This window comes from Poecilia formosa, unplaced genomic scaffold (assembly GCF_000485575.1).
Source record: "Poecilia formosa unplaced genomic scaffold, Poecilia_formosa-5.1.2 Scaffold173, whole genome shotgun sequence".
Taxonomy (NCBI): Eukaryota; Metazoa; Chordata; class Actinopteri; order Cyprinodontiformes; family Poeciliidae; genus Poecilia; species Poecilia formosa.
In genome coordinates, this window is record NW_006800112.1 from 410287 (window position 1) to 437411 (window position 27125).

Consider the following 27125-nt stretch of genomic DNA (forward strand, 5'->3'; position numbering starts at 1 on the left):
ATGACCACAGGCACCACTGTGGTCTTCACCTTCCAGGCCTTTTCCACCCTGTTTCCAGCCAAGATACTGCTGGAAACAGGCTCATCCTCTGAGCTCGGATCCTCAACCAGAGGCCTGGGAGCTCCCAGGCAATTAGGCCTTGTCAAAACATAGTAAGAGGATATTTATATAGGAAAAAGTGGAGTTTAGTATCAAGTATGGAAGCTTGAGTGCCCTAAAAGGAAGAGGGTAAACATAATGATTCATTTGTTATTGTCTAAAGGTCGCGGGAGAAGAACATTAGATACTGCCGCTGTGAAGGTTTATAATACAAAATTATTGACATGGCTTTTGTAAAACCAGCTTTTCTTATGTTATCCTGAATTACTGTTTTCTAATTTTGAGTTATTTGTTTTTATATTAAAGTGAACTAATACTCTCAGCAGATGAAGAGCAACAGCATCTTGATGTTGTGTCTTTTATAAATACTGATACCAGGATTAAAGAGCTCACATCATTCAAGTTGTTTCCATCATGTGATGAGCATTTATTGGATATACTTTGTCTGTTTTTTTTTGTTTTTTTTGCATTATTCACAGGAGGATTGCTCATGTCCCTGTAGTCGTATTTTTTAAAAGAATAAAAAGACTCTAGCCTTCGTATGATGTATTAATTTGGAATCAAAGTGTGACAGTCTGTGATTTATGATTATGTTTAGTTTTCCTTATTTGTGCTATATTGCAGGGTTCCTGCTTCACTCAGGAAAAAAAACAAAACAAAATGAAATCTCAATGTTTTTTTTTTTGTTTTTTTTCCTGACTCCTGAAGGATTATTTTTTTTCTTTACTCGTCCAGGTGCGATATTTGAGGAGAACGCAGTGCGGGACGATGAGGTGTTCCAGCTCGCCGTGTCCGACCTCAGTCTGAGCGATGACATCCTGCACAGCGAAAAGATTACGCATTCCATAAAGCTCATCGAGCCCAACAACCCTTTCCAGGCGGTGCAGGAAGGTAAGGACGCAGCGGCGGCGGCGACATGTTGAAACATGGCGATTCTGGACGCTTTTGTTTTACGTGTGGTTTATTCTTGCGGTTTGGATGCATTTACCTCTGGTTTGGTCATCTGTTGATTTTATTTCCTGAAGCATTCTCATGATGAACGACCCTCATCTGAACCTCCTAAATGGCGTTTAAACTGGGTCAGCAGTCTGCTCTGAGAGTGTGCTCGTGGCTGTTTGTTTCTTCCGCACTTTCTCTTTCCGAACACTCCCTCTTTTGAGCCGGACTCCAGTTCTAATCTGAGGCCCCGAGCCTCCACCCTCGCCACAGACACTTGTATGCCTTTCCACTTTAAATAGATTTATGATCACATCCCAGTAAGGCGAGAGATGTTGGTGATAAACAGATACTTGTGCTGCTCTGTATGCTGATGCTGCTGAATGTGCTGATTACAGTGTGAATGTTGAAGTGATTACAACTGTGGAAGAAAACTGAAGTATTTTCATGCGTGCTGAGAGGAAGGTGATGCTGTTATCACAGTTTAGCTGCACTAACTGCGTTTGCTGCTACTATTGTGTATTTTTAGAAATGTTTCTTTGAGATTAAAAAAAGCGCATTGTCGTCAAAACCTATGGCCTGTTGGGAGGGGAAAAAGAATGTATTTTTTTTTTTTTTTAGAATAACTCGCACATAAACACGGATATATAAACCTAAGAATCCCCCCCTCCAGCTGAAAACCTGAGTGGCAAACATGAATGTTCCAGAAAGAAGACTTGGAGTTGTTCATCTTAAGCATTACTGACTTGGCACACTACAGCGAAGTTCTCTAAAGGTTTACTTTAAAACATAGAGGTTTATGCCTCAGGCGCTGCCACAGTTTTACATCCTACCCTTCAAAAAAAATAAAACGGGAAACGTGTCTTTGTTCCCACATGTTTCACCTAAAGAAGCTGAAATCTTCAACTCAAAGACATGAAGGGATTAGTTACAAACGGTGGACAGGAGCTGAAACAGATATAATTGGTTTGTCTGGTGTTGTTTTGTAAAGATTAGGGTTTTCTTTAGTCAACATAATTCATTGATTTGATATTAATTTTTACTCGCCAATTTTTACATTTGGCCACATTTTACAATAAGGATAAGAGAAATACTTGGTAAGAATTGTTGTGAGGTGTTAGTCAAAATGTCTCATGGCGCATATCTTGGTTAGAAATGAATTTACCTCATAAAACCTGTCCACATTATTTACATTTACAAATTTTAAAATATGAACTTTTTGGATTTTGCTACAATCCAAACTAGGACCGTTAACATCTATATTTCACTATGATAGCCACTAAAAAAACTAATTACACAAAAAGATAGTCGATACAAACCAACCCATACATGTCTGTCAAAATAGTTTAATTTTTTTCAGGAGCAGAGCTCAAATAACAGAAACTTTAGACCCTCCTTGCAGCCACTCGTCTGACTAAAGTCGGGACTAGGCCTGTCACCATAACACATCTTGCTGGACGATAAATTGCTCCAGAAGTTATTGCGATAATCGATAATATTGTTATTTTGAGACCACTTTTAAGTAATATAACTGTAAAAAATGCAAGAACACATTATCAAAGATCAATAAACTTTAAATTATAATGAACAACTAACACTGGACCTGGATGACATTTTAAATTTCCAAAATAAAAAAAATCAAAGCAATAAATAAAATGAATTAAGTCTTTGTAACGCAGATTATAGCCCAAGCATCAAACTGAAGACTTTTCTCATTCAGTTTTTAAAGAGAGGAAAAAAGAGATAAACAATAAATCATGCCAATGACAATTACTGAGTTCGTCATTTATCATGCAATGAATTGATTTCTTGATTATTGTGACAGGTGTAGTCGGGACAATTTTGACTCTGTGGATTAAAAAAAAATACACAATACATTTTAACCTGAATGTATTCATGAGGAGCCAGTTCTTGTTTTTGTTTCGAGTCTTTTGGTTTTGGGTGCATTTTCCACCCTCCACGCTAACAGAGTGTTGTTCATACAACCTTAAAGGATGAAAATGAAAAAGGACGTAACTTTTCAGTTGCACTTTTCATACCTTTTGACATCTTTTGTAATTATAGTCAGCAGTTAACAATTACTGGAGATGAGATCACACTGAACTCTGAAACCTTAGCATGCTTGAGAAGTCTTTAAACGCCCTTTTTTAAAATCTCCCATGGAAACAGTGCACTTGTAACATGAATATTTCACTCGGGTTGATTTTTGATGTTTGGGAGAAAGTCTAAAGTATTTATAGCTGTAAACTGAAGTTTACTTGGGGTGGGTGCGGGAGGGGGGGAGTTAAATTGTTTCTGTGCTGAATACTCATCCTTTTTGGCTTATTTACATTTTTCTGCTAATTGAAGGAGAAAATGCTGCTTTCATTCATATGAAAATTTGATTTGCGGGACATAAACAGAACTCCAACGTTTTTACCACTCATCGACATAATTGCAAACTTATTAACATGCACCGAATTAAAATGCATAAACATGAATAGAGACGCTTTTCTTCCTCTGCATTGCGATAGCCGTGATGTGAATGGATGTGTGGATGTGACCTGCTTTTTAAAGGTCCGTAGGGCAAAATAATCACTTACCTGCTGTAGTCATCAGCCATTTAAATGCTGCTCTTTTAGATGCTTTGTTTAAGGACATTTGATTAGCATCAGCATGATGGGCTGTTAACGCCAGGGGATATTTGTCAGAATTATGGCAAATCTTGGTGCTTTTCTATGTCAATCTGCACAGTTTATTAAAGGATTTATTTGGAAAAAAAGTATTTTGCTATTAAAGAAGTCCAAACTGACTTAATCAGCTTTAAGCAGTTGCATATATTTATTTCCATTACAAGAAGATTTTATATCCTTAAGTGAAAATATGTTAACAAATGCTGCGGTTTCATTTTATTTTTTTGAAGCATTTATGCATTAAAATTATGTAACTCCTGGTGCACCGCCACCTAATCCACTTTCTCCCTGTTTAGCAGTTAAATTTGATGGCTAAACAGCCACCACCATTAAACAGAGTAATGAACTTGATGTGCTACTTCATGCAGGTTAAATACCTGAACAGAGGGAGCATGAAAGATGAAACGGAGGGCGGCAGGAGTTAGTCCAGCAGTAAATGTCAGAGGGATGGGAAGCAGATGAAGCGACTGAAGAAAAAACAGGAGGGAGGAATACATGAAGCAATGAAAAAAAAAAAACAACAAAAAAAAAACAACAAAGACACAGACAAGGATGGAGGAAACGAACGGAAAATGAGACATCTCAGTGATTGTTTTATCAAATCATGGAGCTATGGGACGATGGGGAGATGGGTTTTTTTTCTGTGTGCTGATGATTATGACCCGGCTGCTTTCTTGGTTGGTTTGACCTTTCTCAAAGCTCCAGTGATCCGTGGCCCTGGGAGACTCCAACAGCCCGGGCTGTAGTGGATTATGGGTAATAAGAGAGGGATTCACATTCTGCTGTGTGTGTTTTGTGGGCTGTTTATGTGTTCATGTGTAGCTCGATGAACTTTGTTGGCTTTCTTGATGCTGCAACAGTTTGTGTTGTTTTCTGAATGTCTGTTTACTCTCATAAAACTTTGCTTGGTAATTTTCTCAAGTAGATTTACATTGGTCTCGCTGAATTTAATGACAAGGTTATTTAAGATTCATACTGTTCAATATATATTTTTTTATTTAAGAGTAAGAGGAACATTTAGTTTTGATCTTTTGATTTAAGTCAAGGCAAGTTTATTCATGCGCATGATATTTCAAAGAAAACAAGGAAAAGAATTCACATAGAAAACAAGAGAATCATAAAAATTAAAGCATCTAAAAAGTTTAAAAAGCTAATTAAAAATCCACAACATGATGGAAAAAGTAATTTTTTTTACCAAAACATGCGGCTAATCAGAGCTGAGGGTCCTTCTGGCCCTGATCATATTAAATGAACAGGTCTAAGAGTGCATTCACACCAGCCTTGTTTAGTCTGCTGTAATTAAACTCTAGTTAGTTTACCTGCAAGGTCTGGTATGTTTGGGGAGGTGTGAATGTGCAATTTAACTCTAACGCAGACCAAAAAGGTGAACCACTTAAAAACCTAGATCTCAGTTTAATTAAAGTGAATTCTGGCACGGGTTGAATGCATAAGCGGACCAGAGATGGCACCAAAAGCAGGAAGTGGACAATAGTGCCAGTCAATATGCATCAGTGCAACCAAAACAAATGTATGTGTCTAGAGCTAGCAGGAGAAATGACTCATAGTCTTTTGCCAGTGACTGAAGACAAATCCTCCAACTGCAAAAATCCTGTCTCTCCATTTTTGTTTACATTTTGTGAAGATGGAAGTTGTGCTCAGTGTTGTCTTCAGTGGTTCTTGTGTCATTTCCTTCTGTGGTTCTTGTTGCAGCGCCACCACAGGCGACGTGGGTAAGTAAGTTGCTCAAAGGTTTTGGTTTGTTTGACACGGTGAGGCGTGAAAGGGAACCGTGCCAGCTTTCCAAATGTTGCAATTTAGCTCCCCAATCAAGCAATCTACCAGACTATCAGGACTGAAAACACCCTGAGACAACCAGAGAGGTTTACATAGTTCATACCTGACCACCAAATCTGGAATATCTTCATTCAATTTGCTGTACTTGCTGAAGAGGGACACGGCTTTAATTAACATTTTGAACAACAGAAATGGAAACGCACCCAACTATAGCAAAGGCTGATTTCCATTGTGTGTCCCTTTGCCAGATGGTACAGGCTTAATTACCTAAAATTAAGATTTTAGATTTTATTGTCTTAAACTAGGAGCTTTAGCAGCGATTTAAGGACTAGTGTGATGCGATGCATATTCCTGGTGTCGGCTAAAACTCTGGCAGCAACACCTTGGATGAGCTGCAGCTGCCTGTACTTTCCTAGAATCATGTGTAGACACCATTACAACAATCTAACCTGAAACTAAAAACATAGATTAGTTTGAACAAGCTCTATTTTGATAGCAAACTACTCTGACGTTTCCAGAAGACAAATTTTGTTTTGCTTCTTCTCTAAGATGATTTATTTCTGTTTCAAAATAAGGAAATAAAATTAAAGTTTTCTGTAACCAAATTGAACCTGAAAACTAAGAAACATGCCAAATCGGGACTTATTTGCCTTTAATTAGAGATGAAGTAATATGGGGGAAAAAGGAAATGAAATTTTTGATTTTTAACTTTTTAATTTTTTTTTTCCTTTTGTTTTGTATTGCGTCTGAAATGGAACTTTAAATTCTCTCAAATTATTTCTACAATAATCTTGACTAATCTTTTGTTGTGAAAAAGGGCCCAGAACCAACTCAGGCACTATATCTTATTGTGGAAAAGTACTAAATTATTTGTATGGGAAATGTGCCAAATACTCTTGTATGGCGCTTCCAGGGCTGAACGAAACAACCCGACTCTGTGACGGCCTCTCAGAAAAGGGCCAAACCGTCCGTCTTCCATTACACAGTTTGTCACATCAGCTAAAACATTTTGCTTATGAGATCTGAGACACAACCATTCATTTCCCGCTTAAGCGGCTCATCTCATTAACACTGCCAGTATAACTGATGACTGCGCAGTGTTTCTCTGTCTTCCTTTCTCAGTCCTGATTCTTTGTCATAATAGTAGCTGTTTGTTTGGATAGGAATAGCTCTTCGTCCACACACTAACACATGGAACAGTTGAATGCAGTTAACAAACCTTCTGTTGAAAATCTCAGTGAAACCATCTGGCGGAGCAATCCGCCTGGATTATATGCCTGGAGTTCCCAACAAAGAGCCTGGGACTGCACATCTCTAATCCTTTTAACACGTATCAGCTGAATATTCAATAAAGATGCCCAGCTATACACTGTTTGTTGTTTTTTTCCACAGATGGTTTAGTTTTTTTAGTCGAGCAGTCTTGGCTTCCTGACCTGCCGTTTTGTAATTCGGATATAATGTGATGAACTTTTTAACACTGCTCACTAATTCTTTAATTGGCTTTTCAATTCAAACAAATTAGCCTAATTGTCTCACTATGATCCTGTCCTGCTTAGCTCAATAACTGTATAATTAGAAGAGAAATTACTTGACCTGAGAAGTCTGAAAGGATTGTGTTGCTTAATTTTTCCCCCCCATTTTTTAATTTCTTATTTCTGTTTGTGCTTTTGATTCTTATTATTCAGGTTTTTATGGTAATCCTAGATGCTTTATTTCTTATTTGTACTCAAAATGTATCTTTTGTTTAAAAGGATTTGCAGCTATGTTCTCTGTTTGATATTTATTTTAAACTTCAGCAGTGTATGCTCAATACTTTTAGTGTGCTACAGCCTTTGCCTTTATTTTGAAATTCTAGATCCGATCTAAAGTCTGGAGTTACAAACCAATTCCTTTCCCAGTTTTGATTGTGAAACAAAACCTAAAGTATTTCTGGAAATCTGCGATAGATTAAAATCTTTGGAGTATGGTTTCAAGTTTTGTAACGTTCTTCTAGTCGGGGTTAAACGCGCAGTGCAATCTAGTCTTGTTTTCAGAGGAAAAAAAATCACATCATGGCGTAAAATGAAGAAGAAAACCTGAACTATCATGAGTGCTAAATGCTAAACAAGCTGTTTTTTTTTTTCAGTGTATGTGCATGTAGACCTGCATTCTGTGTTGGTTTGAGTGACAGCTCCTGCTGTTGGATCTTTGCAGACAAATTGGCCTCATCTGTCTCCCAGCAGCAGGTTTTCCCTCAGCCAGGACTGATCAGGATCAGATGTGAGCGGCAGGTGTGAGCCTGAATAAAATATTACCAAAGGTGGATTAAAAAAACAAACAAAAAAAACTCACCATTGGTCTCATCCTGAGGTTTGATGCTTGGACCAATTGGAAAGTTTTGATTCTTTTATTTGATGCCCATGTTTGCATCTTTCTCTATAGTCACCAATACTTTACTAATGAAAATATTTAATCATAAGTACCGTACTGCTTTGAAACTATATACTTATTATAAAGTTGTTTTCCACATGCGGGCAGGGGAGGAATGAACCTTCAGGCTGAGAAATGTGACAACAGATCCATTTTATTTTTTTTGGTAAAGTTATTTAATGAGCAGCTCAGGGGTTTTTCTTTTGTTTTTTTAAAAACGTAAAACCTTTGAAGGATGCCAATTATGTGGCACTTGTTTTTATGACAAACCTCAAAATAATAGGAACAAACGTAGCTTCCCAATAATCAATAATACATGCAGGGTTAAAAACATCAATAACATTGATGCAACTCTTTCCCAATCTGTATTTACTTTTTATTTTGACCATAGTCTTCCTTGCTAGTTTACAGATCAGATGTGACTTAAATTGGGAAAGAATGTGTTGAAATAATTGATTTTATTAGATTTTTGGGCCGAGTGATCCTTGAGGTAGTCTCTGCTTTATTGTTGTCTGGTTGGCTAATTTTAGACATTCATATTACCTGCGGTTAAAAGAAAAATGATGGTTAAAATTAAGATTACCCTAACACAAATATGGTTATTTTGGGCTTAAATGGAAGGTTTCTGCAGTTGCAAAACATCCTTCTTTTTAAATTAATTGGTGTATATATAAAAACATGGCATAAGTAGAAAAGAAAAGACGTGGGATGACAACAGTTTAGGATGCGATGAAAGAAAAGGGAAGCAAACAGAATCTACTGGAAACTAGTCAATGGATACATCTTTCATTTCAGGGAAGGCTTTCCCGGCTTCAGCAAGTCTCATGAATCTCAGTAAAAACTGAAATTCAGACCTGGGCTGGAAAAATGTCAAATGTGGATTTATCCACCTCAGATTCCTCACAGATTTTAAACAACTGACGAGAGGAAATGGTGTGCAGTTTTAACAATGCAGATACAAACTTATACATTTACACTTTAGAATATCTTCAGATTGATTTAGTGTCAAATATTTCATGAAGAAAGTGGAAAAGGGATTTTGATTATAAGGCGGGCGTGCTGTTGCAGGAAGGATAAACATAGCTGCACAAGGATATTCAACACCAAGGTGGTTAGATATGTCCTCCATGTAAAAGTTCATAATTGTTGTAGATTTTGGGGGAGGAGGGAGGAAAAAGGTTATGTTTTCCTGTAGCACATGAACTGGATCAAAACTGAATCACTATCAGAACCGGTCTGTGTTTATGTTGGACCCTCTGAGCTGCCGTAGTGTTCTGTTGCTTGCATCTTGTTCCTGATGAATCTGCAGCCACAGAGGAGAAGAGCGTCCAAACGTTGTTCTCGCTGTGATGCTGCTAATCTGAGCTGTCAGTTCTCTCTGTGATCTTTGTTAATCTGCACTAACAGCTCTGATGCTGCCTGGTTTCTTCTCCATACTGTGATCACTGCTGAGAAGGAGCTTTTACATGTGCGTTTTTAATATAATTTCAACTGTATTAGTCATTTGTCTTACTGCATTATGTTGTAAAATGTCAGTCATTCCTTATTTATCTACGAATGTAAATAACAGAATTGAGAATGGGAATAATGCATATATATTTTTTAAAATTTTTTAAACTAATGGCTTTGGCTGCTGCTGCTGCTGAATGTCAGTGACTCAACTTTCTGAGAAACTATGTTCCTGCGGTCAGTTTCAAATTAAAATCTTTCTCTAATTTGAAGCAAACATTGTACTAATGCTATTTAATTAAACATATTCATGCAATCAAAATTGGCACAATTAGCACTTTCAACTCTAGAGCTCGTTGATTAAATCGCATTTGTCATGTTCCACGAAAAAGTGCAGTTGGAGGTTAATCTGCCATCTTTTGACGTCTGTGTATAAAATCATGGGTAGTCTATAATTAGTGCTCTGTAACAGCCTTATGCAAGAAAAACTGAGATCACATGATCAGATCCAACGATTTATATTTTTAGAAAAATTCTTCCTGGTTATAAATGTGTCTCAAAATGGTCATCAATTCAAACCCGTAGATCACGGTCACCTTTATGTAACTCCAGATAATGAAAACAAATCCACTGGTCTTGTTCATGCTCACCTAGACATTGTTTCTATGAAGTTGGAGAGTTAATTTACCTTTGCCCTCTGGCACATTTTACAAGAAACTTTTAAAACTGCGTTGTTGCAGTTCAAGTTGCTGCTCTGGTCCTCGTGCTGGGATTTGGGCGACGAATCTGGTCGTCTCATGTCACATTAAATGATATGAAAATGTATTTCTCTTCATTGTGAGCAAATTAAGAAACAAATGTGTGTTGTGATGTCTGGATGTCAAACATATAGACATTTTAATCCCATTTATACTGATGATTTCATGGACAGTATGGGACATTGCTACCCTTTTAAACATTTTCCTCCATTATGGCCTTGACTCCTGCATCACACATTTTATTTGCCAACATCAAGACTTTTATGGATAAAACCTCTACATGTTCCAAATCGGTTTCTAGTGTTTTGTCTAGCCAAAGATTTGCTCTTGCTTTTATGTCCTAAACTCTGTGTTTTGACTGCTGTGTTACGTTTGGATAAGAAATGAAATGAAGAGGTGAGATGAATAAATATAGAAGACCGTGAAGACGAAGCCTCTGGCTGAGATGCAGCAGCTGTTTCATTACTTCCCAAGCCTAAAACAAACACTTCTGTTTTGTGTTTCAGTCCAGCCATTTTCATGCTGCTTCTGTTATTATTTTTATTTTAGACTTTAACCTGCAAAGCTTTTGAAACTGCCACTGCATTGGTTTGATTTTTTGTTTTGTTTTTTTTTGCGCTCCCATTAAACTACGAGTAATCACGGAAACAATTTAATCAAACAGGCTATTATTGTTAAATGATTAGCCACATTTCTCTTGAGCAAAATACTGTATTCTGCTCAAATACTGTATTCATACTCCTTTGATGTTTAAGTGTAATAAATGGAAAGTGTTTTTAAACTCAGGGTAATCGTGTTAAATGGTTGTGATTTTTCCATTGAAGATTAGAACTGTGGTGATTGTTTTCATACAACCATGCACTGCTCAAACTGCAATTACTTGTCATTAGATTATGCCTCCTCCCATGAATAATCAGAAAGACTGTTTTCTCTTTTTGCGACAGCATCTAAACATTTAGTTATCTAATTGAAATTCACACAATCTTCAGTCCTTCTTGCTTTATGTTCTTGTTTCTGCATTCAAGATGTTTTGCTCAGTGAAAAGCAGTGAAAGTACTGTCCTAGAAAATCTTTTCCATTTTAAATGGTGCTTTAGATGTCATTGTTGACGATCTGTGTGTATATCTATTCAGTTTGTGGTGTGAGGTAATTAAGCAGTGCATTATTGTATCAGGACGAGCCATTAAGCATACATTTGTTCAGACACCTGACATTTAAGTCAAAGTCTTCTTACAGCAGAGCTTTTTCTTTTTGAAGCTTCACTGATGGGGATGGGTGACGTTAGATGGCCGTAACAAGTGAGTGTCTATTGATTTTATTTGTCCAGTTTGCTCCCTGCTGTTGTTTTTCTTTAAAAGCATAAATCCATCAAATCTCTTGTTAATGATCAGTGGTGATCTGCAGTGCAGCACCGTTTCGAACATGATCGGCGTATTCATCGGCACAAACTTTGGCATCATTTCCAAAAGCTTTATGTTGCATTTTCTTGGTGGACGTCCACTTGTCGATATTTCATGAACGTAAAAATGCTGCTCAATCGAAGCGTAACGGGTTTGTAAGCCAAGGTTTTAAAATCGATCATAAATCCTCCTGTTGTGTGTAATGGGCTCCACTTTGATTCAGGCAATCTTTTTGTAAGAGAAGGCGACACGTTTACAGCACCTGAACCTGCATTAATGTAATGAAAGTCTTCAAAGGAAACCTGGTCATTTCAGCAATATCTCTCCTGTCAATAAACCCTGAAAATTAGCGACACAGCAGTATGCTTGTTAATATTTTGTTTTTGATGTTGCAGCTATTCACTGATGCGTGTTTTTTTTTTTTTTTTTATTGCACAAGTTTAAAGTGCTGTCTCTGTTGCGACCAAACTTTTATTTCTTCAGTTTGTTGGCCATTACTGTGCTGTATCTGCAGACTGGTCCACTTCATCGACGCATGCTTGAGTTATAGCTGAACACGTTAAAACAAAAATGTTTACACAAATTGTATGAAAAAGGAAACCCAGATGATAAGTTAATAAGTTGAGTCACAAGACTAGTTTTAAAGTGGAGCATGTCTGTGACTGTATTTTGCCTCAAATGCACTTCATGTTTCACGTACAAATCAAAAGAAACTGGCCAATATATCAAGGAGAACTTTGCAGACCTCCATAAGATTGGTTCAATTTCTATATTCTTGAAGATGGGACGTTTATCTGTTAGGTGCAAGTTTATATAGCGTGACAGCATCCAGCCATCACTCTTCAGGAAGGAGACGAGTTCTGTGTCTGGGATGAACAAGTTTACCATTAGCCCAAAAACAAGAAAAACAAAATACACACACTGAAGGTGAAATGAGTCCTACCTGCACGAGCTGACATGCCACTCAACAAGGAAGATTTAGTTAGTCTAGAAGTACCACAAACAGCCTGATTACAGTTTGCACATGTTGGAGAGACCTTAATTTTTGAAGACCTTTGTTATCTGATTAAACTAAATTTAAAGTGTTTGGTCGTAACAGCTATCCCTATATTTACAGGAAAAGTTGGATTTTCTTTTTAGTAGTAAATCTTAGAATAGAATTGGATATGTAAGGAAATGTGTGCTTATGTCTAAGTTCATAAATATATTGGAATGATTTTGGTTATCCAAACGGACCTGAAACCAGTGACAGAAACTGAAGGGTAAGAGATGAAGGTGAGGAGGTGAATTCTCTCCATCAGATGGTGACAGTCCTACCTGCTCTCTCCTCTACTTCACCCTTTGACTACAGTTTCTGCCAATGCCAATTGCTCCAAAAAATATAATCTTGTCAATACCAGCCGAACATAAAGGCCTGAACTGCCCAAGTCCCTCATACATGGAGAATTTACATTCTGTTGCTCTAAGGCTACAAGATCAGCGATGGGCCCATATTTCCTCTTTATCACAGCTAACTAGAGATGGGCTGACAGCAGTAAGGGCTTCAGTGGTACCATAGATCAGTACTGGTCCATCTGCTTGTCATGTCTGATTGGGGCATAAATGTAACTGGCTTTCTTTTAAAGTCACCAGTGACAAAGAACATTTAGATGGCAATGAGGGGAGGGGTTTTCTCCAGAGAGAAGTAACGTTTGATGTTGCCAAGAGATGAACTCTGTGGATCACAGCTGATTGTTTCCACTCCGCACAAACACAGACACAGAGCACTTGATGTAATTAAGAGGGTTTGATTTTTTGCACAATTTCCACAGCAGGGACAATTAGGACTATTGCTGTGATAGTCGGGGGCACTCCAAATGTTAACAACCAAGGATCACAATTACCTTGTTTAAAACAGAAGCTGGCCAGCTGGTAAATTATATCTGTGGGCGGTGAAAGGCTCGGCAGACCCCAGCTGAGATGCCCTCTAGATTAAATGTGGCTGTATTAACAATGCAGGTTGCTGCTGGTGCTGCCGGTGAGGGTGTGTGGGATGCTCATGTGTCTGTTACGGGAGGCACTAATGTTGTAGACCCTGGTTAAATAGACTAATGACAGTATAGTTGGCGCTAAATTAATTTAATTCAGTTTATTTATAATGTGCCAGTCCACAACAAACGTCTTAAGTACCTTGAGTGTCACCTCTAGGCACTTAAGCATCAAAAGATGACCATATCCAATCATATTGAATGTAATTCAGTACAAATAGATTTAAAAAATGACCCAATTGGAGTTGGATAGGAATAAAATATGCTGTTACTCCACCTTTTAACCAACACTGTGATCCCTTCGATGCTTTAAATGCATCAGAACAGGGATTGTTGTAGCCAAGACTCTGCTGCTAGATTTTATTGCTACGTTGTTCAATTAAGAAATCATTTGCTCAGTTTTACAGTTGGTGGTGTGAATTTCATTCTTGAACTGAAATGCAATTAAGACAAGTAGAAATCAGACGGATGTAATCTAAACAGCTGACAAACGAGTACATGACCTTAATTCCTTTTTTCTCCTGACACAGACTTCTCACACACACACACACACATACTCAATCAATGCAGATCTTGTAAATATCCTCGGTTTCCATGTTTTCAGACTTCCTTTGTGTTGGGGAAAATGACTGCCTTGAGATTTTGGTGTTGCATCAAATCTCCATCCAACAGAATAAATGTAAATGTGATGCCGAGACCTTCGTGTCTCCTTTCTAGTGGGAGTTCATCATGTGGGTTCAGCTACACACTGGTTATAAATATTTGTTGACCTCATTTTCTTAAAAAATTAACATTCATATTGCTCCACTATGAACTCTATAAAAAAAAATTGAGTAAATTATTTCCATCTTTCATTTGTTTTTTCAAGTTTTTCACATTTAGTTTTTCTTTGTTGTAAGTCATTGAACTCTGCAGTACAGTAGAAGGGTAGAAAGTCCCCTGAGCAGATCCACATACAACCAGTTCAGGGATTCTCGAGCTGCGGCGAGCCTCATGATGAGACACAAAAGCCGGTTTTAAAGCCACAATGAATGGAAACAGGCTGGCCTGATATTTCCCAGCCTGGCGTATTGTTTCCTGCATCCCAGCAGGACTACGCTTGATTCCAACAATAACACCTTATTATTAGGTTTGGATAGTGCACTGCCTTTGTTTAGTGTGTTTGACCCGCTTCAGTGCTTCCCAGAAGGGTGGGTGGTTTTTGCAATGAAATGGAGATCTGGGACCCGTGATTCCTCTGACAGATCTTCTCCGGCACAAATATGACGGATGAGATTTACAGAGAGGTTTGCTGCAATTCTCAGAGCTTCGGGGTTTAAAACTGATGGCGAGAGAGGAGATGATGAAGACGAGCAGCTGGGGAAATCCTTCCAGCTTCAACTTTAACTGGGGACTCCGTTTAATGGTTTATTTTTTCCTGAGAGGTTCTGGAACTCAATGTGAAAACTGGCTGACTGGATCCACAGTTGTTTCACTTTGAGATTTCTAAAGTTTACTTACAATCCTGAAAATCTAAATTTATCACATTAGAGCCACAAACTTCAATGCATTTCATTTGGATTATATATGACATACATTACTTTGAGTTGCTCTCATCGGGAAGTGAAGGGACAGTTTTGAAATGTAAATAAGGGTTAGGTTGTAAAACTAAGCTTTGAGTATTTCCCAATTGTTCAATCAATCATGTGAAAATGGAAAGAGTACGGCACAACTCCAAAGCATATCTGGCCACCTAAATGGACTGGCTAGTATAAATCAGAGCAGCAGCCAAGAGGTGACCAGCACTCACTGTAACTCTTGCCCACATTAGAGTGAAGACAGCTAGACACTGAGTGCTGATTATCAATTTTTGGACACTTTACTAAACTTTGATTTCAGAGTCTAAGTCAAGTGGTGGGTGAAGAGATTGATTACTTTGGTGTGGGAAAAAAGGAGAACAGGACAACTATTAGTAGTTTACAAATATTCCCTTTATGGTAAAATATTGCGAAGAAAGCCATTGTTGAAGTTTTTAGTGGGCCACAAGCCATGTAGGGGACATACCAATCCATGTCACACACTTGTAGATTTTATTTTTTACACGGTTTGAAAACAAATCTTTCTTCTTCTTCACCAGTATTTACTAATCACATAACCGCAGACATTGCTGCAACAAAGCCTCATTCTTACAATTTCCCTGAGGAAAAATCCCAAAGGATTAAATAAAGTTTCTGTGTATAATTACAAGAAACCTTTTCTACGTTGTGCGATGTACACAAGCTGGTTGTTTAAAGTGAATAGAAATAAATGACTAGATGTCGACTTTATTTATGCTTTCAACTCTGTTCTAAAAATATATGGGAGTGAGAGCAACAGACTTCCTGAGAATCCTCGCATATTATCCAGAAAAGGGGGGCATGTCCAATAAATAATTTCACGATCCTAAAAAACTTCTAAAAACATCTGATAGGAGAAACTGTCTAGTGACTCATTGTCTCCTCTGACGATGGGGCTTCTCTGAAACTCTTCAGTCTCCTCGTGGTTGGCTCGCTGCGTCTGTCTCTACCCACACACTTAATGCAAGACATTAACATCCAGCCCTGGGGATTCTCAGAAAGCTCGGGATGCATTTATAAAGGTGGGACCTGAGAGAAACGAGGTTTAACTGCCATCACGATTCCATCACAAAAGAGTGCTGAATGTAGAAAACAGAAAGCTGGAATCATAAACTGCGGGAAAATCATTCTGTGCTATAAAAATGTCAGATGTTTACTTACACTTAACATTTAGTAAGTTGTGTTCACAAGTGGAAGAAGGATACCAAATAACCCCACCAGGTGACGGATCTGTGCAGAAAACGACTTTGTCATTCCCGTTTTCACCCAGAACGCATTAATTTATGTTTGCACAGTCTTTAGTGAGAACAGCAGGCCTGCAATGAGATGAAAGTGATTAAAAATACATTGTTGGAATTATCTCTCTCTCCAGCTTAGCGGGCCACCATTATCAATTATCCTGAACATGCCCCGCTGGTTAAACTTAGTAATTATCAGCCCGATGAAGTCGTCGCTGCAGCTAGGATCCGAGGGTGCGGTCTAAGCCTTAATATGTCTCAGTAGATTTATTGCCAACTCTAATGAGGTTGGAGCAACCTGCAGAACTGACTGCTTATGAATCGTTTGTGTCTTGGAGATATGGAAGTGTTTCTGCCCTGCAGTTCAATACATTTTAAAGGTAATTTGTTCAAAAGAGCTTTAACGGTTGAGCGACGCAGCAGGAAGTCGCATTGTTTTATGCATACAGACACTGAATGCAGGAAATGAGCCAAGAGATTAAAGTAACGCCAATCACGATGGAATCGCTCAATCACAACAGCATACAGAACAAAACAGAGAAACACCACTCTCCTACTCCTCTGTACCTGTTAGAGCTGCCATTTAAGATGCACAAATTAATGCTGTCGTTTATTAAAGTTCTGAAGCTCCCAGTAACTGTTTGGAGTAACAAAGACACCAAATGTGAGAACAGAATCATAGAACCAAGTTGTTAGAATCATGTTCTAGCAATTTCACTTAGCTTAATAAAATAAACCTCCACCTCCTGTGCTCTCCTGTAACTATTTGCTTTTAATTGCACATTGGTCTCAGTTTAAAGCAGTGCTTTAAGTGGGCTGGTATGGTTTTAATCATATTTTCTGGAATAGGAAAATGCAGTATTAACTTTGCCAACTTGAACAATGTTAACTTGATTATTGTTTCAATCAACAATCAAGTTGTTCTCAATTACTCCATCTTACTATTGTTTTTTTTTGTGTCATTGTTTCCTCTTTTCCCTCTGAATTTTCTGCCCTCTTTTCTTCTGCCAGATGTCTGTGTTGCCTTCACTGCTGGTATTCTTTGCTGCATTTTAAAAAGTTCCTCATTAGCAAAGCAAAGGAACGGGCTGAGCAGCCAACGTCCTGCAGCCAATCTCGTTCCGGCTCTGCTCCTGTTCTCAGACTCTTCATTTTTCCCACACTCCTCCTTACCTCGCTGTGACTTTATTTGCATGCTGAGAGCACGTCTTGAGTTTGCAGCGCTCACACAGCTTTCTTAGAATGAGTGTAAGTGATCAGAGTAGGTTGCATCACTGTGAGGAGTGTTGCTCCTTTACAACAGTTCTCCCGAGCACGCAGACAGAAACTGTTACTTACTATTGCTGCTTTCATAGCTGTGCGTCCCGCTCCTTCCACACTTTGAGACGTTTTGAAATATTTGACAAGAAAACAACCAGTTTATGTAACGGGGCTTTAACACCACCATCAGCTCAGTTATTTGGAAGACATTTTAAAATTTGTCTGATCTTCAGGTTTAAGACTGAATCTGATGAGTCTTTTTTTTTAATTTCTTAGGTTTTGTTTCTTTCATATATCTTTCTGTATTGATTGTAAATTTGAAATTGTTTGACATAAAACTAAGTTGCACTTTTTTTGCTTGGCTTTTCTCAGTAACCAGTATGATATAGAAAAAGCATAGATGTGGTGAACATAAGACTAAAAAAAATACAAGTGATTTCAGAAAATAAACCTGTAGAAATAACCAGATTTAGATGTCATATGATCCACATGGAGACCACTGATGCTGATCTGATTAGCAGAAAGCTAATGACGCGTTATAGAGTAAAATCTGGCAACCAATCAAAACATTGAGTGAAGGTCAGCAGACACCAAGGATGAGTGCAGGTGCAGCAGAAGGCTTTATCAGCACTGGATGACGGTTAATAGGAATTGTTACATAGTGAATGTATGCGCGATCTCACGGTTGTATTGTTTAAACTGTGGAACAGATTCTGTCTTAAAAAAAAAAAAGTTTCTGTTTTCTTCTTGGACACTTGTGAAGAGGGAGAGATTAACAACCGAAACACTTTTAGAGCTGTAACGTATTTTTACTTGGGTGGTTTTAAAACATTGCCTCATCCGTTTTTCATTTACATGTTGGGGACAAAATATTGACCCCTTGAGGTCAAAAATTAACTAGAAGTTCACTGAAGTTCAAATAGTGACTTGGGAAGTTGGAGGATTTTCACTGATGCAGGATGCACACTGCATAGTGAATGTCGTGGTAATGCTGAAATTATTTGTTTTTCAGAGTAAATTGTAACGTCTTCATAACCTCCATTTCCTTTACAACAGGGATGGGTAATTTCAGTCTCCATGGGATGCATATTTTAGATGTTCCCCTGCTTCTAGATCCCAGCCCCGTTTCTTTAAGACAACATGTTCATTGGCAAAGCTTTTATATTCCAATAAATATGACTGAACAAATTAACAAAGTCCATTAGACATTAATCTGATTTGTCAATTAGTGCACCTTCTCTGCCTGTTTTTTTTTTTTAATTAATAAAATGTACAGTTGGTTAGACAAACCTTTATTTCACCGGGCAGAACATTAAGTATAATTTTTTATTTACTATGTTAAAATGAAAGTGCTAAAGCACATAAAAGGGGAAATACGGGCAGCTCATTTAGATACATACAATGAGCAATGAGTTAATTGCGCAAAACAATTACATGGTGCCTTAAAAAGGTCCTTTAGTCTGTGTAGAAAGACTCTTCTGGTCGTAGAACAAAATAACTGGTACATCTCACTAGGTTTTGATGTTACACCTGGAAAACCTTTTAAGTTATTTGTTTGAGTGGATCAGTGCGACCCTATAAGTATCCTGGTACTGTCATAGTTCTGACAATGACTGAAAAGCTTTAAGCTCCTAATCCAGAACTGTTTTAGGATGTAACGCATATTGATTCCATAAAGTTCCCAGTTTAAATGGTTGATGAAATACTAACTTTAAACATTTTAAACTTTATACAGTCGTTATAAGATTGACAGCTGTGTTTAAACCCTAATCATGTTTATTAAATATTTTGTTTTTTCAGCTGCTGGTATTCAAAATGATTGATTATAAATTATTATTCATTATAAATAAAATTGAGTCAAATAGTTTGTAATCGTTTGATCCAAGGCTGTAAATACATAAAGTCTCAAACTTAATGTTGGCATGCTGACTATTGACACATACTGAGCTGAAAGCAGTGATTTCGTTGAGCCTGTGCTGTGTTTTAGACCTTTAAAAGCCCATTTTGCATATTTATTTATCACACAATGCCTTAAAGCTCACAATAAAGGGCAAAAAAAGTGTTTACATACTTGAAAGGAATGCTTTTTTTCTATTTTTGTGCTGCAATGCAAAGTGACAGATCTGCTTCAGTGTAAAGGTCTTTCAAACAGGCAGAATCTGCTGCCACAGATACTCCAGGGCTTCACTCCCACACAGCCACAGTCTGCATCTACTGACAACAAGACACTGTAAACACTCCATGAATGTCTTTGCTATCTCCTGAGGTGCATTCAGGGTCAAAAAATAACATCCCCTGCTAGCTGGATGCAAGAAATGCGCCACTGTACCCCGGCTCGGAGTAATGCACGCTCATATACAGCAACTTGAACTGTCCCCTAACAATAGCTCTGTGTCCATCAGTTCATGTTTATGAATTGGTTTGTTGGCCGAGGGGAACGCAGAGCGGTGCAAAGACTGACCGATATCCCTTGCACTTTTTATTTGAATCTTTAAAATTTTCATGCTTCTGGAACTTGAAAAAGATTGTTTAAAGAGCCGCAGATGCAGATGATGAGCAGTCTTTCAGATCATCTTCCCATCTAAAAGCTGTATAATTAATTAGCACTCCTCCACTGACACTAGCTTTTCAGAGTGTAGGTTTGATTTTCGTTTCTTTGCAGGTGCTTGGACGGAATCGGTCAAACTGGTTGCCTGTCTTTTGTTTCACACTTTAACAGTACAATTTAAATGTTTATTCGCTGGCTCTATGTCTTCATACAGAAACTGTATGCATCTAGCCTCAAAATGTGCTGATTCAAACACTCATCAGTTGCCTCTCATGAAATTTTAACGGTTAAAACCTGGGTTAATTCGACCGTTTCTAAATCTCCCCTTTAGATCATATGCTACGTTATGTAGTAAAGACTGTATGTGTTAAAAATCTGCAGGGGAACCGGCGACTGTTTGTAAAAAAAAAAAAAAAACGGCACCTGAATCGATATAAATATTTAACTGTAGGGCACCATCAGTTAAGAGAAGAAGACTGACGCAGAGACAGATGATATTGAAGTAAAGAACCTGAGAAAATCGCACCACTAGGCTTTTCCATTAGTGCCTGTCAAGTCGCATATTTTCCAATTTGTCAGAAGTGAATGAGATGGAGGGCGACATGCAGACTGGATAGAATCACACGCCAGCATGTGGAGGTTTCTCACCGTTTCTTTGCTTGTCTAGACATTTTTCCAAAAATGAAGTATCTGTAAGGGAAACGGACGTTCTTCACTTCGAAACAGGTGATTATGACGTGCATGTAAGGTGGTGTAAAACCTTTCCTTAGCACTTGGACATATATTTGTATGAAACCCAAACTATATTTGTATTATATCTTTGAGATTAGCTCGGGAAAAACTGGCAGAAAGAGAAGAAAAATGAACTTTTGATGAAAAAAGTGGTTTGTTTTGGCTCAGAACCTATGTAGTGAATGAGTCACCGGAGGTGCTTTTTGCACTTCACCTATTCAGCTCATTATGTGCAATTATAATTATTTACCTGAATTATTTCATTTCCTGTCAGTTTCTGCAGCCTTGTTGGCAGAGTGAATGAAACAAACAGCCTCAGTGATGGAGACTGGAATAAATTTCACTTTGAGGGGGGAATCATGCAAGTTCTCCTCCATGACCTCGGTGCTCGGCGTTGTTCAAATAAGCACTTTGGATCTTGAAATGTTAAGAATAAACGTTTCTTCCTGATTCCCCATTTACTGCTTATTTCACCTTCAAATTTGGCTGAAGCTATTGGCTTTAAATCGCTCTCCTAAATTCATATCGCCTCATCTCAATGAATCAGAGATCTGGGATTCCTCTGTGGATAATTATACAGACTTGTTGCAGCTTTTTTTTGGCTTTGTCCCAAAAATATCCTTTGAAACAAACAACTTGAATGTCAGAAAGTCCTATCTTTAACTGTAAGGAAATATCTTTTATAGTACATATTTGAATTAATTGTATATAAAACTGTGAAAGATGTTAAAGTGGTCATTCAGGCCGGCGAATTCAAACTTTCTGTGATTCACTTAAACATCAAATTGTGTTCCCGTTTTCTTTTTTTCTCCTTTTTGTGCTAAAATTCAATTTTTTGAGATTTTTATTTTTAATTTCTCAAATTTTACAGCTAGGACACATTATTGAGATTAAGAAGGCCATTGTTCTTGGCCATAAGGAGGTTTTAATGCTGTGGGTGGAGCTGCAGCCTGATAAATATGACAGAAGCAGAACATTAAAAAGAAATAGTGCACCGCAGGATCGATACATGCAGACTTTAAAGTGTAGGCGTTGCATATCTGCTTTCTTAAGGGTTCAGAACATATCGTTTTGACTTGGGTGAGGACAGATGTTAGACACAGCTGCCAGGGTAGTAGTGAAAGCAGAATCTGAGAAGTACATGCTGCATTTTGTAAAATTATGTGTGTTACACTTCAGTGAAGGAGATGTAATCAGGCTGTAATCTGAAGAAAACCCAATTAGAACAACGTGAAGTGTTTGCTTCGGTGATGTTTTTCTCAGTGCAGCTCCGAGGATAAAATAGGTCAAGGCAAAGATCTGTCTGAAGCATTTCAAAGCCTTTCTGAACAGATTTGAGTTTTGAAATAATATTTTAAATGATTTCTTGATTCTCTTGCCAACTTTAAACCTAAACCACCCCGCCCCCCTAAAAACAAAACAAAACAAAGCAAAAAAAAAAAAAAAAAAAAACTAAAGCTCAGTGGGAGTTAGTCTCCTGAGACGAGACTTGTCTTTTGATCACTGAAACACAGACACACATGCCAAACGTACACTCATACTGTTCTCTGCAGTTGATATGGTAACTGTTTCCAGGGAAACGGAGCAACCGGTCCATGTGGGAGCCACCTGTTGGCTCTTCTCTCAGCAGCTCTTGTATGGTCATGCAAATACATTTGTACGTAATCAGACACCAGCTCATAATGAAGGTGAGCAGCATCTTTTTCCATGCTACAAATTGTTTGGCATTCAGACGCCAAATACAGTCTGAGTTAACATGCAGGAAACCTGCCACTCTGAGAAAAACCTACTGTCATTTCAACTTTTTAGACTCGAACTGCCATTGCTAACTCTTAGCTCTTGCAACTACTCTTAACTGGAGTAGCTATTTTAAAATATCTTTTATTTTTTTGGACAAGAGAAAATGTTTTTATATTTTTAATTTCATGCACACACAATGACTGGGTTATGCTCAGCCTCAGGTTATTATTTAGTGCTGTGAAAGGTTTTGTCTTTTTGTGGTTTGGAGACGAATATCAATGAATCACCTTCCGGACACTGGGAGTGAGGCGGTTTTCTACTGGTGTCCAAACTGTTGCCGTGGGGACATCAGCAGTGATTGTACTTGTTTGATTTTCTGTTCACTTTAGCTGTCAGGATTAATAAAAAATGAAACTCTATGCAAAGCTGCAAACATCAGTCCATTTTAATTTTTAATTTTGTATTTTGTTAACTTGCTCTGTGATTCCCATCAAGGCTCAACGGAATATGGCCAGAAGCTTCACAATAACAAGTTATTGTTAATTTGCCTTGTTTGTCAATTATTAACGGTGCATTACATGACCCTAAAGCACATCTGTGGAATTAACAAATCAGACTGACATTTGATTATTAGAAAGTAATTAGATTAATAATCTATTAACAATTTAGGCTTCAGCATGTTGCCAGCATATCTGATAAGAACCATGAGAAAGTCAGACTTGTACACAGATCACACAAACCTCTGTTTATTAGTTGAAACCACAGACTCTACTAAGCTTATGCTTTTCAATATCAGTCAGGATAATTGCTACTTAATATCTTTTAAATATAAGACACATTGTATTCATCTCCCAGTACACTCCTGTTTGACGTTAAGGCTGCTGATTAAAGGGAGCTTTATGTACCAAAATGTAAAATCTTTCCAATTCTGAGATCATTCAATTCCTAATCCTTGTAGGAATTGAGACTTCCGCGGTTGAGAAATCGTCTCTGCAGTCTTAACATCATCCAAGTTCAGCTCTTCCTCAGCCCGTGTTTGATCTGTGGGCCTCTGACTTTAACCAAAAGCTCCCTCTGTCCCATTTTTTTCCTCCCTCTCTGTGTTTTGTCTCATTTGCATGTCGATGATGGCAGATTCTTTTTTTGGAAAAACATTTCATGCTGCTCTCTCGCTGTCCTCACCGGCTCTCGTCATGCTCTCTAACACTTTCTTTGTGTTCTGCTTTGCTCTCTGGCTGTCGCCCTGAAGGTTCTCTGTTTGTGTCCAAGTCTAGTTTACAAAATCTGCTCTCTCTCTCTCTCTCTCTCTCTCTCTCTCTCTCTCTCTCTCTCTCTAACTTGCTTGAATTTTATCTGTGAAAACAGCAACACCTTTGTACTACCAACTGTGCCACATACAGACAGACTGCTGGTGCTGAACTTCACATATCACATTATGGGAATTTGGCCACACATGTGTGCACGTATTTTGTGTATTACAATTTTGCATGGGGTTAATCCTCTATGCACGCTGGTGGGGAATCAAAGCCATCACTCTTGATTCGGTCAGGTTTGAGCTGGCCCTCCTACTCTCATCCTGCTCACCGCATCTCTGTGTGTTCAGACTGTGCACCTAAGTTGGATAAAAGGTGCTAAATAATCAAATTAAGTTCAGTGGGGAAATGGCCCTGCTCAGTGGGCTACCAGATAAATGTGCAGCCTTTTCAGTCTGATCAGCTTGTTCTCCTCTGATCAGCTACAGTAGGTTTTGGCTCGTGCGACTTGTTTGAAATGTGCTCTGCTCTACTGCCAGCTATCAGTCTGCCAGGAAGCGCTTTGTTCAACAACCACAACAAACTAGAATAAACATAACAAACGGAGAACACAGTGGAACAGTTTGTTCTGTGTGCAGCCCGATTCTGCTGAGGATTAGTCAGATTTTTATAGTAGAAATAACGTGCGTGCTTGAGGGGCGGCCTGAACAATCAGCCACAGACTGCCAAAGCGTGAAGGCAGTTATCTGGGTATCATTTTCATCGCTGCAGTTCAGATCTCGGCACCGTCTGATTCTCGGTCGGTGATGCGCATCGTCGTGCTCGCAGAAATCCTGCGACAAAACAACAGCAACGTGGTTCGTCACACTCTGCTCAGTGAAACGGGAGAGAATAAAAAGCATTCGGTGCCTGACAAAATAAAGTTCATGGTTTTACCTCATTGTTCATGCAGCTGTTTTTTTAATCTTTATGGTGTCCTGTGCATTAAAAGCTCAGGCTTGCCTGCCTGCTCTGATTAGTCAGTTTAATGCTTTCCAAATGCCGCATTTAAAGGATGCTGCTCTTTATTTGCTCGATGGCATTGCAGATGGGCGATGACAGTTTAAGAGAGATGCAGTTTGAAAGAACTTTTGAGGAATATGGAGACGTTTGTGTGTGTTCATTTTCTATTTCCAACAGCTTGTTTTCCAAGAGCAGCAGATGTTGAGATGATGGTTTCCATCCATTCACCCAGCTCCAAGTCTTACTTGTTCATGTAAAATTAGCTTACATTCAATTTCTGAATGGGGTGGACCACAGTTTTGCGTCACAGTTGGAAAATATCAGGTTCAACCTTCAGCCAGTGGTTAAAATGTGGTGTTTGCATGTTTTCCTCATTCATCTGCAAACATACATATTAAGTTAATTGGCCAGTCTAAGCTGTGTGGATAATTATTTCAATGGCGGCCATTTTGGTTGACTGACGACATGCAGGGTGAACCCCACTTCTCTTCCAAACACTGATGGGCTCTCGTTTACACACTCTTTCTCAAAGCTCTATCTACATTTTCCCAGGATGCTAAAGCTCGCAAAAACTGGTAGACGCATCAAGACAAAATAAGGAAGCAGATAAGAATTTCTCACAATAAATTTGACCATAAAAGTAATCCATAAATTGAGAATCAGCCTTATCTAAAGGGATTACTCCACTTTCAGGTAAACTTGCTTTACCTGAAAGCCTCTTAGAGCTCGGACGTCCTTCATATATAAAGTTGTAGACGAGCTGAACTCAACCTTTTGACTCCGATTGTTCAGCATTTTTCCAGCTTGGCGTGCCACTGGGTGACCGTGAAAGACTTGCAGTGCACCCGAGTTTCTCCACCTGCAAAGAAACCTTCATTGTCCAAAAGCAAGTACATGCATCCTGATGCCTTACCATCCAGATAATGTCTGCTGTGGGCTGCCAGCAGCACACCCTGACCGACCCGATGCTTATCGTTGCTCAGGAGGTGTTTTTGACAGCCTCATGATAGTAGGAAAAGCCTCGGCTCTGTTTTCGTCTGAATCTGTTCCAGGATGTTTGCTCAGTGGGTCGGAAAATGTTGGGATTTAAAGTGAGTCAGTCGCAGGGCGCTTGTGAAGGGCAGATATCATCCTCACAGCGCAGTGCAGTTTATATCACACTGTGAGGCCTCAAGTTTGGGCTCATTCTGATGTAAGAATTGGTAAATCTTTTGACCTTATGATCTTATAAACCCTCTAGCATATGACACTGCATCTCTGCTACAACCATGGACTGTCTTACAGTGTTCATGGGGATGATTTCATTGATGGGAAGGAGACAAAATGCACCAAATATTACATGTTGTAAAAGTAAAAAATAGAAAAACATTTAAAAAGCTGTTGCAATACAATTCTTAACTTCATGAGTTTGCGGTCTAAAGGCAGTGTCCTGCTTGTTTTAGGATTCATTCTCACCTGTTTAGTCCACTTTAATCAAACTATAATTTGTTTGTCTAGAACAGGGGTGCCCAAAGTCGGTCCTCGAGGGCCGGCATCCTCCATGCTTTAGGTCTCTCCCTGGTTTAACGCACCTGCATCAAATTATGGCTCGTTAGAAGCCCTAAGAGAAATATTGACAAGCTGAAAAGGTTGTTGCTACCACCAGGGAGAGAACTAAAACGTGCAGTATGCCGACCCTCGAGGACCGTCTTTGGGCGCCACTGGTCTAGAAGGTCTGGTTTGTTTGGGGAGGTGTGAATGCGCAATCAAACTCTGATGTAGATTAAAAAAAAACGAACTCTGGTCTGCCTAAAAACATTGATTCATTCATCCAAAATGAGACTGACAACATACAGGATGAACCCCACTTCATATGGATGAACTTGAGAATGCTCCAAAAGCAGAAAGCAAACTGTAGCTCAGGGCATTCTGGGTAAATAAAACCAAAACAAGAGTCTAATGCTAAAGGGAGAGATGGCTCGTGATCTTTTTACCAAAGACAAAATAAAAATCCTACAATCGCCGAACTCTGTTTTTGTTTGCATTTTGCAAAGTTGAACTCCTCTTTCTGAGGTTTTTGTGTCGTTTCCTTTCATAGTTCATGGTGCAGTGCCAGCACAGGGAAAGGCGTGAACAGCTTTTTCAATCAGTTATGCTTGTTTGACACAGTAGATTGTGAAAGCGAACCGCGCCAGCTGAAAATATAACAAAGGTTGCAGCCTTTGGTGCTTGCC

The 27125-nt window shown here is 38.6% G+C and overlaps 1 protein-coding gene across 2 annotated transcripts in view; it reads left to right on the forward strand.

The window, feature by feature from the left end:
- Nucleotides 1-27125, forward strand: part of grid1b (glutamate receptor, ionotropic, delta 1b) — a 473055-nt gene that overhangs the window by 23440 nt on the left and 422490 nt on the right. For both annotated transcript variants that reach the window (XM_016678067.1, XM_007565215.2), the window contains exon 2: nt 835-990. In XM_016678067.1, the coding sequence (XP_016533553.1) occupies nt 835-990 (156 nt within the window). The remainder of the gene's footprint in view (nt 1-834; nt 991-27125) is intronic.